Raw genomic sequence first — 15,000 nt, forward strand, 5'->3', positions numbered from 1 at the left:
GGGTGAAGCGTCTCTGCGCTCCTCTCCCACCCCGAACAGCCCGGGGTGGGAGACAGAGACGAGGAAGGCCCTCCTTGTTTTGACTGCCTCAGCAGGTGGCACCGCATTGCTAGCGAAAGCATTTCGCCCCGTCACCTTGTCCACCAGGGGCAGAGCAAAGAATCTCCCATCACCACCACCTCCACCTCCACCTCCACCACCACCTCATCCGCATCCTCTCCAGGCTACAGGTGGTAGTCTTTCTAACTGACAGTTGACCCCCCACCAAAGGGGGTCGAGAAAAACTCTGATGGAAAAAGTTTGGGGATGGCTCAAAGAGCTCTTACATCTGTAAAAAAGAATTGCAAAGATTTGATGGACGCTAACCAAAGCCAGCCGCGGTTGGCTCTCTTCCCCCCCCCCGGCCAGGAGTAGATACTAGCCTTTTGATCTTTTTTTAAAGTCCAGGGTTCCCTGCCAAGGCACCAGAGTGACAGAGATTCAGACTCTTTGACACCGGGCCAGACGGCACGGATGGAAAATAACCACAGTGATGTGAAGGAATATCAATGTTCACCTTGACAATTTCCCCTCGTCGTGTTCCACAGCATGTGATTGCTGTTGTCTCATTTCTTTCTGTTCTGTGACAACCAGAGGGATCGAGAGCGGAACAGATTCTTGCAACTCTAAATATATCCAGTGCTTCGGTTGGTTTTTGGGTCAACTGAACTAAGCCTGACACACAAGCGCTGTTTTTATCGCCAATGACCCCCCGATTGATCAGAAACACTTTGTTCTACCACTGGTTTTGATCAACTAGCTCACATTCTCCTATTCGCCTCAAGATCGACAGACATATTAGTAATCCCGGATCAATAAGCCACGTTGTCCAACTCTATATTTGTGAGGTACCTCAAATTTTGATTACTGCAGAAAACTCAGAAATGACTTGATAATTACTTCACAACATCCAATCAAACGATAGCATTAAACCATTTAACTTGGGAGAGGAATCTGGCTTTGGTAAGAAAAGACGAAAAGCATGCGTTAAAAAAAACATCTTTCAATTGCAGGTTCTGTTTCTCCGTTTTGTACATGCTGAGAATAAAACCACCGCACTGCAAGAAGCACATAAGTTGAAACAATATCAGCAATACGGGAATTCAGTTATAAGACAATCTCGGGTCTTTTCTTTTCCACTTTTTCATAATGAAATACATTTCTCATGACCCCCGTGACCTGTGATGATGTACTAGCGGCATTAAGATAACTTCTAGCTGCATAAGCAGCTGCATTATATATTCAACATAAGAAGTACGCCTTAACGCAATTATGGAATACATGATGCGTGAGGCTCGTCCTCCCTAATCCCCCCGTGGTGCTCACTTTGTCCTGCGTGCACTCTCCCTATCTTGCCCTGGCGTCCCTCTGTCTCGGCCCACAGCCCTCTGACGATGTGATGCCATCAACATTCTGCAAGCCTCCACTATTACCCTCTATCTCCCTCTCTCTAGCTCTTCCACTATCACTCTCTCCCACAATCTCTTTCTCTCTCTCTCTCTCTTTATCCTTTTTTCATTAAGCAAAGCAATTCTTGTTCTTCTTTTCTCGCTTTTTAACCTCCCCCCCCTACCCCGCCCAAAAAAAAAAGAAATCTCTGCCAGGCTCCTATAGGCTCGCTCACTCCGTATTTAGTGCTAGCTCACTGGTCCATGTCAGTGCCTCACTACCCCCACACCACCCCTATAGAAAGTCACCCTGGTCACCCTCCGTTCCACATCATTACGCACCAGGGCCCAGTTCATTAATGTCATCTGCCTGGATGGACAGCGCTCGGCTACTTTCTGTGTGGTCGTTTGTGTGTGTGTGTGTGTGTGTGTGTGTGTGTGGGGGGGGGGGGTGTTTGAGAGAGAGAACAAGAATATAAATATTAATAGAGAAAAGTAGGGAAAAGTAGATTGAGACAGAAACATTAGAAGACTAAAGAGAGAGAGCGGGAGAGAGAATAATAATACGTTGATAACAATAATCATAATAATTACCATGATTATAATGATTATAATTAATAAGAGAAAGAGAGAGAGAGTGAAAACAATGTGTGTGGTGTGTGTATGTGTATGTGTATCTGTGTGTGTGTGTGTGTGTGTGTGTGTGTGTGTGTGTGTGTGTGTGATGAATTTATTATTTTGTCTGTTTATTGTTATCATGCAATGTCGTTATTTGCGGATTTGCGGGTTGATATTCGCAAATGACATCTGTTAGCAACCTCATTCGCTTTTTTTTTTCCGAATAAAGTGAAAAGAAAAAATATGGCAATTGAGCTCAGAGACTAAAACATTTTCACGGTCTGAATTGATTCTCTCAATACAATTACTTATTCTCCAACAGAAAAAGTGACTGAGGCTATTATTCCTTTGGTTTGTGCTAAACGTGAATATACAGGATTCAGAGCAGGGATCCTGTACATAATTGGTCACAGTATGGAGCCATCTTAGGAACCCCTAACACAGGAATGCAAAAGTCATAGAAAGAAAGAAAAATGTCACGGAACCCGCCCGACACAGTGATTGACAGACTGCAATTACAGCCAATCACAGCCAGGCACACAGGCCTCTCTCTCTCCTGTGTTGTTGTGGTCCAATTGCAGTGACGCGAGGCCTGCTATGCCAACACATAAATACATCTGTACACAAAGGGAAAACGTCTCGCCGCCTGGTTTTCAGACAAATGTCACAATCACAGGCCCCATAAGAAGAAGCGCTCTGTCGGGGGTCTGCGTTAATTCCCTCTGTTTGTGCTTCTCGTGTTTCGTTTGCCAAATGCTTGGAAGCCAATCAATTGTGTCTTAACAACGGAACGGGGACTCAGCGGTGGCAGGGTTTACATCCACTGTGCAGCACAGGGGGGGGGGGGGGGGGGGGGGGAAAGACTGCTGCTGAAGAATCCTTCAGAACACAAATCATAAACCAATAGCATATCCGCAGCATTCTCCTTCATATCAGCAGCATGCCTGCACACACACACAAGCACAAGCATAAGCACACACACACACACACACACACACACACACGCACACACACAAAGACGCACACTATAAACTCACACGTGCACACATACACACACACAGACACACACACTATAGACACACGTGCACACAACACGTTTATACACACACCTGCACACATATATACACACACGTATATACATACACATGCATACACACATCTGCAAACGTGCATACACACACTCGCACACACGTTTATACACTCCCAGCTAAATATTCCCAGCACTAAGCCATTCTTTTCTGCAAGCCTTATCCACTGTTTAAATATTATGTTTACTCGTTCTTTTCCAAACCCCTTGCTCTCACCGTCTCTCTCTTACTCCCGCTCTCTCTCTCTATCTTTTGTGGTTGCCCACGCTCTCTCTCTCTCTCTCTCTCTCTCTCCACCAAACCCTCCATCTGTTATTTAACATTTATGTCCCTGTCACTCCATTTCTAACCATGAACGTCCCGTTCCGCTCTCGTTCTCTATTATTTATGATTATCATATTATTGTTCCATCGCTCTCTCCAACTCTCTCTTGATTATTTATTTTTATGTCATATCTATTACTTCGTTGCCATCTTCCATCTTGACACAAATGAAAATCCATGTTCCTTTTTCTTCGGCATCTTTTTGAACTTTCAGTCAATCTTGTTTTTTTCCTCTTTCTCTTTCGATCGCTCCTGTTTTTTTCCTCTTTCTCTCCATCGCTCCCACTCTGCTCTTTCCTCTAATAGTCTTTGTCCCTGTCATTTTTCTTTCATTTCTTTCGCTTCATCTCTCCTCCCCCCTCCCCTCTCTCCCCCTGTGTAAAGGCCTAGTCTCTCTACCTCTAGGTTCTCAGGGGACACAGCCAGGGGACACGGCCAAGGAACCAGCGGGCGCTGTCACAGCTGAAGCATTTCAGGAGTGAAGGATCATGGGAGTTCTGTAGAATTTCTTGTCTATGGCGCACTCTGCGTGAGTCTCTGTGTGTCTGTGTTTGTCTCTGTGTGTGTGTGTGTGTGTGTGTGTGTGTTTGTGTGTGCGTGCGCGAAGGAAGGGAGTATTCTGCTTGAATGCAGCTTTTCTGCCATTGGGTGTGTGTTTGTGTGTGTGCGTGCATGTGCTTGTCTAAGTCTATACGTGTGTGCATAACCGAGGCAAGTATTCTGCCTGACTGCAGCTTTCCTGCCATTGTGTGTTTGTGTGCGTGTGTGTGTGTATGTGTATGTGTAGTGGGTGTGTGTGTAGGTAGATCTTTGCCCCAGGGTAAAGCAGCACTAAGTGCAATAACAACAGGCTACAGCACCCACTGTTACCCTCGCCCCTCTCTCTCTCTCACACACACACACACACAAACACACACACATACACAGTGTTATCGCAATGTATGTGTGTGTGCTATCTAACGTGGCATGACATGGAATTCATATTCTCCTCGTGGTTGTTCTCTCTATCGCGCTGTCTCTCTCTCTCTTCTTTATTATTTTGACTCCCAGTCACACCTCCCCCCTCACCCTCCATTCCTTTCTCTCCATCTTTCATTCTCTTAAGTTGGTTCACTAATTCCACATCTAGCTAGCTAGTTACTAGGGATATGAAATTATAGATGAATAGATTGATAGCTCTACTGTAGATACACTACCGTTGAAAAGTTTGGGGTCACTAAGAAATCACCTTAGAAAAGCACTGTTTTTTGCAATAAATATAACATTAAAATAAATCAGAAACACAGTCTAGACATTGTTAATGTGGTAAATGACTATTCTAGCGGGAACGGCTGATTTTTAATGGAATATGTATATAGCTGCACAGGAGCCCATTTCCAGCAACCATCACTCCTGTGTTCTAATGGTACATTGTTTAGCTAATCGTGTTAAAAGGCAAATTGATGATTAGAAAACCCTGGGCAATTACGTTAGCACAGCAGAAAACTGTTGAATAAAAGTGAGTTCTCACGGAAAACATGAAATTGTCTGGGTGATGCCAAACTTTTGAACGGTGGTGTGTGTATAAAATATAGCTGGATAGAGGGATAAACAGACAGACAGACAGAAAGACAGCGAGATAAGACAGACCGACATACAGACAGAGAGGTTAAGACAGACAGACATACAGACAGAGATAATCAGACAGAGAGAATCAGACAGACAGATAGAGAGAATCAGACAGACAGATAGACAAAGAGACGGGCGGACAAGAACGAGATGGTCACCTTGACGACGGGCCAGTAGTGCGGCTGCCCCAGCAGCTTCACCACGGCCGGTATGCCGTAGTGGAGCCGCACGGCATTCTGGGCCAGCTCGGCGTCCTGGTGGCGAGAGGTCAGGTGACGCAGGGCGCAGACGGCGGGCTCTGCCACGTCCTCCTTCTCCCCCGCGCGGAGCACGGCGTGGATCAGCGCCTCCACTCCTCCGTACTGGGTCACCAGGGTCTGGGAGAGGAGGAGGAGGAGGAGGAGGAGGAGGAGGAGGATGGGGGGGTGAGGGATGAGGAGGAGGAGGGATTTAGGGTGAGGAGAAGGTGGAGGTGGGGTGGAGGAGGAGGAGGGTGAGGAGGAGGAGGAGGAGGTGGTGGAGGGATTTAGGGTGAGGAGGAGGATGGGAGAGGAGGAGCAGGAGGGATGAAGGGTTTAGGAGGAAGAGGAGGAAGATGGGGAGGAGGAGGAGCAGCAGGAATGGAGGGCGAGGAGGGGGGCAAGGAAGAGGATGATGAGGAGAGATGAAGGGTGAGGTGGAAGAGGAGCAGGATGAGGGAGGAAGAGGAGGAGGATCATATAAAACAACTTCATAAAACTGGGAGACACTGAACACAATTGAATTGAGCAAATGCAACACCTCATATTAGAACACGACAGAATAACAGAGTCACAGCAGAGAGCATTTGGCATCAATTCAATGCGTGAGATGGCCGAACCTGTCATAGTGTTTCATGATCCAGGGTAGGATAAAGTCCTGCTGCTCTGCAATCAATTATTACTGTCTAGTAAAACTGGAGTCCCATTGTGCTGATGTGGAACGATCAAAACGTCCATATTTAATCAAAGAATTGATAGCGCACACAAACACACACACACACACACACACACACACACACACACACACACACACACGCACACACACACAAACACACACAGGTGTACAAATAAGTTATAACCACTACTTATCTGACACACAGTTGGATGACATGTTCTTTCTTCTCCACAATGAAACCATGGATTGTACTTGGACTAGGGCTGGGCGATTAATCACATTTTGATCACTATTTCTTTTATAGCGTCCAATGATCACAAAACGAATATAATCAAGTTATTTTTTTCATTAAATGTTTTATAGAAAGTGTAGAACAGCTGGATACATATCTGTACATTACTTTAGATTTGAAAAAATTCTATTTGTATTTTTTAAGGCAAAATCTCCAAGTTCTCAGTTACAAAGTGTTTATTTTCCCCATAATTGAGCAGCCCTAACTTAGAAACACATTTTTTGTACATTGATGCCATTCAAGAAAATGAAAGATCCTGGGAGACAGAAAGCTGCAGAGTGTGAGTGTGTTTGTGTGTCTTTCGGAAATTGAAAATGATGTGTGGATGGTGGAGAGAAAGAGAAAGAGAGCGAGAGAGTGTGAGGGAGAGCAAAAGAGATATCTACTCACAACACCAGCTCATTGATTATAAGCAGGTACTGTATGATAACTGTTTGCAAGTCACTGTGACTGTAATTCTATATGTGTATGTGTGTGTATGTGTATGTGTGTATAATTTGAGGCACATGCGGATGTGGGCATGGTACATTGAGTTTTAATGAGAAAAAGCCCAAAGGTGCTTCACAAAAGGTAAAACAAAAAGAACAAAAGACAAATCCACAAACAATACAACAAAAGCAAGAACAGACCTTAAAATCAAAAGTAACAAACACAGCACAGGCAAGACAAAATCCAGTTTCATTTAAAAGCCGCCAACAGAGACGGTAGGATTCTAGCAAGGGCGATCCACAGTTTCAGAGCCACCCAATAAAGAGGAACGTTCACCTTGTGCTTCAAGACGAGCCTGAGATTTAACCAGGAAGCTCTGGTCAGGAGACCACAGTGACCTACTGGTGAAGTGAGGATGGAGCTAGCCAGAGTTATACACAGATGCCTGAGGCTTTAAGCAAGGCTTTATGTGTAAAAACAAGTACCTTAAAATGGATCCTGAAATTGATGGGTAAAACATTTATAACCATTCAGTCCTTAATGGCAGTTAGACAGTTGTCAAGTCTCATCAGGCTTAAAAGAGACATTCAGCAGGATATCATCAGTGTTACACTGACACGAGATACATTTAGGTTTGCAAAAAATAGGATCCAATTGAAGCAAAACCCCGCGCAAATAATAGAGGACATAAGACAGAACCTTGAGGCACACCACAGGAAACTGCAGCAGTTACAGATGAGAGGGAACCAAGTGACACAGACAAACTCTTCTTATCTTGTCAGAGAGATAAGTGGAGAACCTGTCAAGGGCGCCCCCAGAGACACCCACCCAGCACCTAGGCCTTTCTGTCAGGAGGCTCTGATCTATAGTAGTAAGAGTTGTGCTAAGATCCAGAAGCACCGAAACAGAGCATTTGGCAGACATCATTTTCTCATTGGAGATTCTGAGAAGAGCAGTTTCAGTGGAACGCTTCTGACAGAATCCACATTTGAATTGATCTAAAGTGTTGTGCGCATTAAAGACAGCAGGGAGCTGTTTGGCGAAATCTTTCTCTTAAAAAGCTCAAGATTGAAGGCAAGAAATGTCAAGAAAGAGGCCTTTTGTTTTTGGGAAGGGATAGGTCGAGGTCAGTTGTTCTCGGAAGAGGCTGGACAACTGCATGTTTAAAATAACCAGATGGCAGGGTAGCTTTATATAATAGAGACCAGGCAAGAACCAACAGACCCAAGTGCATTCTTAAGCATGGAAGTTGGTCCAATATCTGCAGGGCTTGATGAAGGTTTTATTCTGGCCACCAGATCAATAAGGTCTTGCAGAGAAATAGTGGCGGCCCGATATCGAGGCCAAGTCGGATAAGCAGAAATGGGAGCAGAAGAGGGGATGAGGCCGGCCCTGACCTCTTCTCATCTAATCCAAAAAGAGAGAGAGAAAGTTACTGCAAACCTTATTTGAAAGGACAGGTACATCCGGAGGTGCTGGATGGACCATGATGTTAATAGTACCAAACAGGACTTAAGGGTTGCGTTTACTGGGGGAAACAATGGATAGTGTCATTTAACTGTGGGCAATGAACTGACTGAGGGAACAGGATGCATTATACTAGGAGCCACTTAATCTGAAAACTATGGCACAATGAAAGAGTGTGGGCACCTTGTTGCGAGAGTTGTTGCAGGTGAGGTTAGAGAGGATGCCGGTGGCGCAGGTCAGCATGTTGACATCGTCAGAGCCCAGCTGGGTGACCAGGATCTGCAGAAGACCGTCCAACCCTTCCTGAAGGGCAGAGGTGCAGAGAGGAGAGATGAAGCGAGGGCAAGAGGGTTAGAGAGGTCAGCGGAGGGTCAGGCAGCCCGGTAAAACTGGAGAACGCTGAGGAAAGGCTGGCGTGATGGATGTCAAAGTGGCTGAGAAACACAGCATGCAATAAAATAATTGGAATAACCAACAACACAATATTCCTACTGCTGCAAACACAAAGAGGAAACAACGGGAGCGAGGGCAGTAGCTGCAGTAATCAGAAAGACCCACTGCAATCGTGTGGAGTAGATAGAAAAAGTCAGACAGACAGACATACGCATAGATGGGACAGACAGACAGAAAGACAGGGTGAGAAACAGATAGATAGATACATACATAGAGATGAAGAGATAGATAGATAGATAGATAGATAGATAGATAGATAGATAGATAGATAGATAGATAGATAGATAGATAGATAGATAGATAGATAATAATGATAGATAGGCATATAGACAGTCAGACAGACTGCTAGATAGATAAGACAGACCGACAGAATGAGAGATGGATAGATAGATAGGTAGACAAAGCCATAGATAACAGAGTAGCTACAGCAATCAGAGAGTCAAACTGCAGTGTATTTACAGCTGAAAAGTGCTAGTAGTACCAAATACTAGAGGTAGTAGAAATATTCGGCCATAGCGTTGTGGCCGCATGATGCAGTACTGCCGCGTTTACCTGTTTAGTCGCTGCGTCAGACAGGTTGCGAAGAGTCCACAGACAGTTCTGGATCAGCCGTTGACTAGAACCGGTTAAGTGCTGGCCTAGAGCCTGCATGCCACCTACAGACACAAACAGTTTGTTACTGTATACCTACAGACACACACAATATTTAACTGTACACATAGAGACACACAACACACACCATATGCTTCTTAACACCTCTGGACACACATTTTGTTACTGTTTACATACAGACACACAATATATGACTACACACACACAATATATTGTTATATACCTGCAGTCACACACAATCTATAAATATATACCTATATACAGACACACAATCTTTTACTTTATAGCTACAGACACACACAATCTATTCTCAGGTGCAAACTGGTGATGGCCCAAAGAGGTGACATTTCTATGCCAAAAAAACAATAAAATGAGCTTAATATCACTGACAGGCTTTTATGTGGGTTTTTTCAGGCCCGTTCCTCATGCATTCAAGGTACATTTTCTAAAGAAAAAAACTGTTTAAGTGACACATAAAAGCCTGTCAGTGATATTAAGACCTATATGAACCATTGCTAACAATAAAAGGAACTCAGTCGCATCTATTCAAATTTTAAAGATGCATTTATGTGAAAAGACCAATTTTAAATAAGTGACATACAATACCCCCCCCACAACTCAAGTTGTCCCCACCAAAGTCCATTACTTGAGCTATTCTTTCCTATTTCCTATTTTGAACAGCTATGGCTTGCCTGTCCTCCTCCACTGCCGTCTTCCTGATTTGCTAAATATATTTTTAAAATGAATCAATTCAGAACAAGATTTGAAATAATTTATATTTAAAATATATAACTCAATATTGCAAGAACAACATTTACAGCAAATTTAGTAAACTATAGTAACACCATAATTGCTCACTGTTACCAATCTAAAATGTTAAACAAATAATTAATATTCCTGAAAAAGAAAAACTGAGTGAAATTTAGAAAGAAAAACACAGAGTTGTTTATAACAACAAGCAGTAACATTAACCAGCCCTACAGGCAACACAGCACGGGTCAGGTACAAACTCGGCCCTGTACCGAGCGGTGCAGGTCAACGGAGAAGTGGCATAGGTCATTTGGTGGGAAATTTTTCTTTGAAATGACCTTCGACATAGTAATCTATGCCGTTTCATCACTGTAACTGAATTAAGTCCTTTTTGCAAAAACACTCTTGTGAACACCCTGAAGCAAACGCAGGTGGCGTTATTGTCGTGACAACAAGGTACTCTGACGTCACGATCAAGAGGCACCGGCGGCGCGCTTGGTGTCGACGTGTGGGGGCTCTGTCTGGGCAGCTGTTGTCTGCATAACGCCACGGTGTGTGTGTGTGGAAGGTGAGCTCCATCTGGGCAGTGAGACGCCCCCTCTTTCCTAAAACTGTCAACCAAAACCACTTCATTCTTTGAATCTCTTTGGATTCCAGATGAAACAGTGGGTTTGCTGGTTTGTGAAGTTGACAAGCTAACCTTATCACCTGCATAATTACTTCTATAAAACATGCTGATAACAGTGAGCGTGTTCTCCACGCTGCCTGGAAGGGTTGATAGCAGTTTGCACGAGCAAACCAGTAAACGAGCGGCACGAGATGGTTTATCAGCAGAAGCGGGGTTTAGCCGACAGAGCAGGCAGATGGCTTGACCCACCCTACTATGCAGGTTCGTATTTTTTGCAGATCTTCACAATTCACGTGGATGCCCTATTTTTTGGTAAAAACTGTGAATTTTGCCAAAAGGTGCCGAGTTTGCAACCCTGATCATTATATACATACAGTCACAGACGATCTGTTACTATACACCTACAGACACACACAATCCGTTACTATATACCTACAGATACACACCCTATATTGCCATACACCTGCAGACACACACAATCTGTGACTGTATAGGGTATATAATGTATAGGGTTATTCTACGGGAACGTTGGCCAGCTGACATGAAGGAGTTGAGGAAATGTTGCACATTAGTTTAGAGCAGTGACGAGAATCTATTCGGGCGGTTATCTGCAAGTCGCTGAACACAAGAAGTGATCCTGGCCGTGATACACAATACAACACAGTGCGATGCGTTGATGGGACCAGTACTAATGCCCAGTTAGACCCGTACACCTACCGGTCTCCACGATGGCGGGCTTGTTGCTGGGACAGACAGAGAGCACCTTGAGCACTCGGCTGGTGGTCCACAGCAGCTTCTCGTAGTTGTAGTTCCTCATGATGAAGACCAGCCCCTCCGGGCCCCCATTGGCCAGGATGATAAGCTGACCCGCGATAATTAAAGGAAAAAATAACCACAGGAAGGTGTGTCAGGGTTTTGAAGTTATGAGTGAGAGGAGGGGATCAGGGATCTGTGATGTAATCTCTTCAAAGGAGGAGGGAGGGAGGGAGAGAGGGAGAGAGAAAGATAGAGAATGCTTGAGGGAGAGGGTTGCTGATCGAGAGAGAGAGAGAGAGAGAGAGAGAGAGAGAGAGAGAGAGAGAGAGAGAGAGAGCAGATGGGTGAGAGAGATTTGGGAGAGGCAGTGTGGGTGGGTATCTAAAAATAGCATTCGTTGATTACTGGACCATGTAGGTGAAGTAGGATCAGCAGAATAAAACAAGAGTCGCTTCTGCCATCATCCAAACAACTATGATAAATGACAAGTTGCTATTATTACCATTCTTCACTGTTCTTCTTTAAGCCTTTTAGCCTAATACGACACTTTTATCCAAAACAACTTAGAGTGACGCAAAGTGAAATCACATTTAATTTAAGAACGGTGGCGGCTTACCTCACAGACAGACACAGTCATGGCTCCGGACCCCCCGCCCCCAAACACACACACACGCACACGCACGCACACACACACACACACACACGCGCGCGCGCACACACACACCCACACACCTTGCTCTCCTGGTTGCCGTAGGACAGCAGCTGCAGACAGTCGGTGGTGATGGCCAGGAACTTGGGGTTGCTCTTCTTGAGCAGAGGCACGATCCTCTGCAGGCCGTCGGCCAGGCGCACCGCCATCTTGGCGCCCTCCTGGTGCAGCAGCAGGTTGTGCAGCGTGGTGATGGCATAGAACAGCACCGACTCCACCGGAGAGCTGGCGGAGGGGATAGAGGGGGGGGGGGGGGGAAAGAGGGGAGAGAGAGAAAGAGGAGAGAGAGAGAGAGAGAGAGAGAGAGAGAGAGAGAGAGAGAGAGAGAGAGAGAGAAAGAGAGGGAAAGAGCGAGAGAGAGGAGAGAGAGCGAGAGAGAGAGAGAGAGAAAAAGAGAGAAGAGAGAGAGAAGAGAGAGAGAGGGATGAAGATAAATTTCATTAATGATTTTTTCTGATATGTTTGCACCTGAGGCAAAGGACATACAAATTCAAAAATGAAATGTCCATGGGTATCGATTCGAGAAACAAAGAAATTACATCTACAATATTAAAAGCGCATACATTTAGTGTAAAGTTCTCGTTGTTGGGTGTTACACATATAAAATATATGCATATAAAACATGCCAAAACAAGACAAGCCATTGAACGACAATAATACAGAAGGCTTATGATGATTAAGTCACTGCAATAAACTGTAGGTTCACAAATTAAACTTTGATATGCATCTCAAAGTGCCTTACCACATAACCCTATTCACAGGGCATTCAAAACAGTGCACGCACTCAACAAGTCTCTCAGGCTTTCTGGACCGTTTGAGAACGGGCTTCTGTTTTATAGGGGGTACCCTAAGCCTAGCTGTACCACCATACCACCAATATCCTGTCTCAAAGCTACAGCTCAATCTCCTTTAACCCTGGCACCCAAATAGCTGATGTAGCCACCCAAGAACAGAGAGGGCGAGAGGTAGAAAGTGAGAGAGCGGGAGCAAGAGAGCGAGAGAGAGGGAATTGGAGAGAGTGAGAGAGGGGTGCCTGGGTAAGGGGATAGGAGGAAAGCAAGAGTGAATGAACAAAATATTTTTAGTCAAAGAGAGATTCTCTTCAAGGCATCCAGTGTCGAAAACATTGAAACTAGTTGAAAAATAAAAGGCAACGGAAAGATATGTTGAAAATGACAGAATGGAAACTAGGGGAGCATAAGATGACAGAATTTCTAGATGTTGCAGGAGAATATGGTTATGTATGATCCACTCTTGGAGAAGTAGAGGGGAATATAGTTAGGGAGGTTTAAGATTGTTATCCAACCTGACTTACGCTTTCGATCTCATTCTCCACAAACTAACAAGAACACCTGTTCTTGTTTGGGTACGGTGTAGTTCATACTGTGCAGAAACACGCGCGCACACTCACGCACAAACACTCACGCACACACATGCAGACACGCGCCTGTGGGCACACACATAGACTGCCATGCAGGCGTACGCAGAGGGTGAAGGCAGACCGAGGCTGCTTGTAAACAGAAGGTCTGATAGGGAGATTAGTGGAGAGAGAGGAGGAGGTGGAAGAAGTGTAGGACGTTATGAAGGAGGCGAATAAGGGCAGGATGGAACAAATAACGACAGTTATGGGAGAGAGGTGGAGGTGGAGAGAGGAGATAGCGAGAGAAAGGTGAGACGATAGGAAACAATGAGGGAGGAGAGAGGTGGACGCGAGTGGGATGATGGCATTAATATCTTTCAGAAATACTCACAAACTCTGCCAGGTGTCTTTGAAACTCATGAAGTTTTATTTATTTATTTTTCTTCCCCGCTTCCTTCCTTTTATTATGTGTATTAAGCCGCAGAATCAATTATAACTGTGAATTATGGATTCAGTCAAAGCTCCCACTCGAGGATTAGCTATTTGTCGTCGCCGTGCCCGGAGTAGGACTGGGAGACGTGAGCGGAGCTGGCTGGGGTTCATGTCACACACACACACACACACACACATATAGACAGCCACACACACACACACACACACACACACACACACACACACATACAGACAGCCACACACACACAGACAGCCACACACACACACACACACACACACACACACATAGACAGCCACACACACACACACACACACACACACACACACACACGTGCGTGCACACATACACAACCGCTGTTTGTTTGCTTCGTCGGCTAAATGGATAATCTCAGTCCGTGTCTTTGTGCACAGTACACGCGGAAGCAAGGTCAATATTGCCAAGAATAACATCTATAATGTACTGGATGATATTCCTCCTCCAAGCAAATACAGGACGGCTGTGTGTGTGAAGCGAAACATCGACTAACATTTCATGCGAAAAAGGCGATCAAGAAAATCTACTGCTAAATACACGAATGCATTTACATTTGAATGTATTTGAATTTAACAATGCAATTTTTTTACTTTGCCTTTGTGTTTTTTTTACTTATCTATTTCATTTTATTATTTCATTTTATTGTTTGTGAAGCACTTTGAGTCGTGTATGAAAATTGCTTTATCAATAAAGTTGCGTTGCCTTGCCTATCTAAACAAAAATCCTATAAAAAAGGAATGATAAAAACCTCAATAAATACAGATATAGATTAACTATTCAGTATTGCTAGCAGTAGCTGGTTTAGTAGTGCTATGCAGTGTAGTCAAGATATTTTATCTTTTCTTTTTGGTCCGTGTGGTATGGTGTCATAGTTGACATGGCACACATTGTCTGTAAGAATTGGGAACATTTATCTATCCAAAGCCTCCCATAGTTAGGGATTGCCAGGGGATTTAGCAGGTTCTGTTGTTCTGCCATTCAGCTGACTGATGCATTTCCCATGCCAATAGCTGCTAGAGTGAGAAACACAACACAATTCCTGCTCTGAAAGTCTCAATTCTAGATTAACCTATTCGTC

At 44.5% G+C, this 15,000-nt stretch overlaps 1 protein-coding gene across 1 annotated transcript in view; it reads right to left on the reverse strand.

Annotated features, from left to right (window-relative positions):
• The window catches only part of jupb (junction plakoglobin b), a 36,331-nt gene that overhangs the window by 12,697 nt on the left and 8,634 nt on the right, over nucleotides 1-15,000 (reverse strand). Inside the window, exons 5-9 of the mRNA XM_079745669.1 lie at nucleotides 12,099-12,300; nucleotides 11,328-11,472; nucleotides 9,173-9,276; nucleotides 8,351-8,470; nucleotides 5,223-5,441 (exon numbers count right to left, since the gene is read on the reverse strand). Of these exons, the coding sequence (XP_079601795.1) occupies nucleotides 5,223-5,441; nucleotides 8,351-8,470; nucleotides 9,173-9,276; nucleotides 11,328-11,472; nucleotides 12,099-12,300 (790 nt within the window). The remainder of the gene's footprint in view (nucleotides 1-5,222; nucleotides 5,442-8,350; nucleotides 8,471-9,172; nucleotides 9,277-11,327; nucleotides 11,473-12,098; nucleotides 12,301-15,000) is intronic.

The sequence above is a fragment of the Pollachius pollachius genome, assembly GCF_949987615.1.
Source record: "Pollachius pollachius genome assembly, chromosome: 11".
Classification (NCBI taxonomy): Eukaryota; Metazoa; Chordata; class Actinopteri; order Gadiformes; family Gadidae; genus Pollachius; species Pollachius pollachius.